The following is a 4,351-nucleotide window of genomic DNA, read 5'->3' on the forward strand; positions in this document are numbered from 1 at the left end:
TGATGAGGCAAAATAATTTTCTAGGTAAATAAGTTTAGCAGGAAAAGTCTGTCATACCTGGGTGAGAGTAAAGCACAGTCAGGCCAGTGTAGGCCTCACCAAAATAGACCCAAAACAAGCAAATCATAAGCATGTCTTTGGAACCAGCCACTGCATTAGCAGAGGCAGTGTCTGCTTACAAAGCTCTCAGCCCACAAACAGTAAGGGGGTCAAACAACTGCTGACAAGGAAATTACAGGAGTCTCTTTGCTAGCACTGAACCAGGACTCTGTTGCTTTGTGCTCATACTCAGTTTTCGGTGGCTGTTCTGGGGTAAGGAGGAGAACTAGCACATAAGAGCTCGCGCTCGAGGAAAGTGGGAACCCTGGTAATAGTTTGAGGGCAGAAAAGAGTGCTTGTGGTTGTTCATAAACCACAACACAAGTCAGAAGAGAAGTAAACACCTCTCCTTAGATCATACCATCTTGGAAGAACTGAAAACTTACAGGTCCCTAGAAGTATCTCTTAAAACAGCTTCACAAAAGCTTGAAGCTTGTGACAGTGCACCCTACACCCTGGAAGTAGAGCCCTACTTTAAAAAAGAGGTAAAAGGGCTTTCTCTTTGCAGCTCGCGGGGACCATGGGAATCTCCCGGGACAACTGGCACAAACGCCACAAGACCAGGGGCAAGTGCAAGCCCTACCACAAGAAGCGCAAGTATGAGCTGGGCCGCCCGCCTGACAACACCAAGATCAGACCCCACCGCATCCACACCGTGTGCATCCGAGGAGGCAACAAAAAGTACCGGGAGCTGAGGCTGGACGTGGGCAACTTCTGGGGCTCTGAGTGCTGCACCCGCAAAACAAGGATTATTGATGTGGTCTACAATGCATCCAACAACGAGCTGGTCCGAACCAAGACGCTGGTGAAGAACTGCATTGTGCTCATCGACAGCACCCCATACCGCCAGTGGTATGAGTCCCACTATGCCCTGCCCCTGGGACGGAAGAAGGTAGCAAAGCTGACTCCTGAGGAGGAAGAAATTTTAAATAAGAAGCGGTCAAAAAAGATCCAGAAAAAATATGAGGAGCAGAAGAAGAATGCCAAGATCAGCTCGCTCCTGGAGGAGCAGTTTCAGCAGGGCAAGCTCCTTGCCTGTATCACCTCGAGGCCAGGCCAGTGTGGCCGAGCAGATGGCTACCTGCTGGAGGACAAAGAGCTGGAGTTCTACCTGAGAAAGATCAAGGCCTGAAAGGGCAAATAAACCCTGACCTGGACATAGCCCTAATTCAGACACTTGCTTATGGAATAAACCCACCAGATTGTCCAAAAAAAAAAAAAAAAGAGGTAAAAGTCAAGAAATAGTCTAGAAAAATGAGTGAAAACAAAAAAAATTTCACCATAGAAAGTCACTATGGTGAAAAGGAAGATCACAACACATGCTCAAAAGAAGATAACAAAGTCAAAGCTCCTACATCCAAAGTCTCCAAGAGATACATAAATTGATCTCAGGCCATGGAACAACCCAAAAGAGAATTTTGAAAACTGAGTAAAAGAGGTAGCAGAAAAATTGTGAAGACAACTGAAAGTGATGAAAGAAAACAATAAATTAAGACTTAACAGATTGGAAGAAGCTATGCAAAAAAATGCAGAAGAAAATAACACTAAAAATCAGACTATGCCAAATGGTAAAAGAGGTACAAAAAGGCCAATGAATGAGGAGAAGAATGACAATAAGCAGAATTGGCCAAATGGAAAAAAATGCATAAAAATTCACTAAAGAAAAAAAAAAGTCCTTAAAAAGTACAATTGGCCAAATGAAAAGGGAAGTACAAAAGCAAAGTGAAGAAAATAATTACTTAAAAATTAGAATTGAGCAAATGAAGTTAATGCTTTTATGAAAAAATAAGAAATAATAAAACAAAATCAAAAGAATAAAAAAATAGAAGATAATGTGAAATATGTCAATGGAAAAACAAATCACCTGGAAAATAGAGCCGGAAGAGATAATTTAAGATTTATTGCACTACCTAAAAGACATTTCCAAAACAAAAAGAGCCTGGACATATTTAAAGAAATTATCAAGGAAAACTACCCTGATATTCTAAAACTAGAGGGTAAAATAGAAATTTAAATAATTTATCAATCACCTCCTGAAAGAATTTAGGAGGAAAGATTTAAGAGTGGGTCATGTTGAAATTGAGGTATCATTTAAGATAACTAATTAGAAAGATGGCAATTTGAGAGGCAGGATTGGAATGTTATAAGGTAAAGTGAAATTCTCAAAAGGAAGAATATACCTTCTTCCCCCCAAAGCACAGTCAATCTTCTTTTTGGTTGCCTTTTTTTTTCATTTGTTATAAGATCTGAATTAAGAAAATAGTATATGCATATTTCCAATTATACACTGGCTAGTTTGAGGATTACATGGAGTTATTTATGTGATATGTGCCTAAGAAACACACCTGTGATTTCAACTTATTACCTATGTTATTTGTGGCTCAGAAAAGGAGAGGAATCACATCTTGAAGGTTTCTTAAGAGTCTCAGCTTCTGCCCAGTACTTAAACCCATTGCATATGTGTATTAGGTTTGCTACTGACTTGCATCTAACCTTATGTAGCAAGTGGATGGTCATGGCCTACTTGAAGGTGGGCAGTATTTCTTTTTCCCCTTACCTACAACAAAGGTTCAAGTTCTATTATTATAAACTCAAAGAAGTGATAGAAGTCTGAGTCATGTGAAATGAATTAAAATTTTGGTGAAAATCAGAGTCTGCATTTCACCCCTCATCTGTGTCCCTTGAATATCTGCATCCCAACACCCTTACTCTAGCATCCACTAGCATGGGATATCTCAGCTCACTTACCTGGCCACTATCTTCCTCCATAGTGCCACAATCATAACATCCTTCATTCAAAACAAGACTTCCTTGGCCAAACCAAGTATCTGATTTTGCCAGAGCTCCCACCCTAGTAATGCAACCCGTAAGCTCCTTCTCTCCAATTGAATATTTCGTTCATCATATACTACTACATTTATTATGATTTTGGAGAAGGAACTGAAAAACTATCATCATTGATTGCTTCAGGGGAGACTATCATTGACTCAAAGTACTTAAGGACACCAAGGTCAAAACTAGGCAGATAAAGAATCACTTCTTGAGAGGCCTCATAATCAATTTCTTATCATTGCTTTATGAAGGCAGGAATCTGTAAGGAATAAACTGTCTTTGACAATGGTAAAAGGAAAAAAAGTGTGTGATGTTACAACATAATAACCCCTCACTTTATATGAAAGCTTTCTTTATAAAGCTTCTAAATGATTGGTAATTCATGCTCTTAACTGGAAATACATAGATGGTGCAGGCTTCCTAAACTTTATGTCTAAAGGAATATTTTCCTGACTGAAAGATCTTTCCCCATTTATTTTAAATGTTTGTAAAGTCACTGGTTGACATTTGGGCCATGACTATCCTGGGAAATGAAATGTTCGAGAAAGCCATAAATATTTTCAAAGAAAGCTCCCTTTAGCAAAGAAATAATTTAGAAATATTATCTCTACTCTAACAAACAGGATAAAGACAGAATATTGGTTAATGCCCAAGTAAGAAAGAATAACTACTTTCTAAATTATCTAATGTTTATAGTTCAAACAAAAAAAAGTCAATTGTTTACTTGGCTAATTTGTTCTTCCCTATTTACAGCTTATTAGTGTTCATTATGAGGGAAACTCTTGAGATATTACAAACATACTGGAATTTCAGACATTTTAAATGCCAGTGCAGAAGAATAAACTACTTCATCATTTACACTATGATCAAATTAAGCACTGCTTAAACTTCAATTTGGTGTCTCTACTTGAAGTATAAATGAAAAAACAGTTCTTCAACGTTCTAACCATTCTTCACACATCCTGTTTGGTTCTTAGACTCATCATCTACATGTATACTAGATAGCTCCTTCTCTTCAGAAATAGTCATTAGAAAGAGCTTTGCATAGCTTCTCCATCATTCTAGTTGTCAAGTGTTTGTTTCAGCTTAACAAAGATTTCTCTTTAGGAAATGTGTTTGAGGATTGTACTCTATGCTCTCAGCCCTCACTAATTTCCCTCCTTCTTCTAGTATTTGTAGACTTAGATTGAAAAGTTAGCTCTTAATTTGATGCTCTGTTGTATTGTTCTTTAAGCATTTTATTCCACCAAATTTGGTATTGTATAATCACTAGATTGAAAGCTCATTGAAAAAGCCAGAACAGTCTTTTTGTTTCCCATGGTGTTAAGGCCAGGATAAATAAAATAATTTTACTGTTTCTAATTCTGAATGAGAGAGAAAGATGGAAGAAAAATATTTGGGTAACTTCCAGAATACAGAT

At 37.9% G+C, this 4,351-nt stretch overlaps 1 protein-coding gene across 1 annotated transcript; it reads left to right on the top strand.

Moving 5' to 3' along the window:
• The first annotated feature begins 619 nt into the window (after nt 1-619).
• On the top strand, nt 620-1,231 carry LOC122744721 (40S ribosomal protein S8-like). Its single transcript, XM_043990358.1, has one exon. The coding sequence runs from the start codon at nt 620-622 to the stop codon at nt 1,229-1,231; it is 612 nt and encodes a 203-aa protein (XP_043846293.1).
• Nucleotides 1,232-4,351: the final 3,120 nt, after the last annotated feature.

Source organism: Dromiciops gliroides, chromosome 2 (assembly GCF_019393635.1).
Source record: "Dromiciops gliroides isolate mDroGli1 chromosome 2, mDroGli1.pri, whole genome shotgun sequence".
NCBI lineage: Eukaryota > Metazoa > Chordata > Mammalia > Microbiotheria > Microbiotheriidae > Dromiciops > Dromiciops gliroides.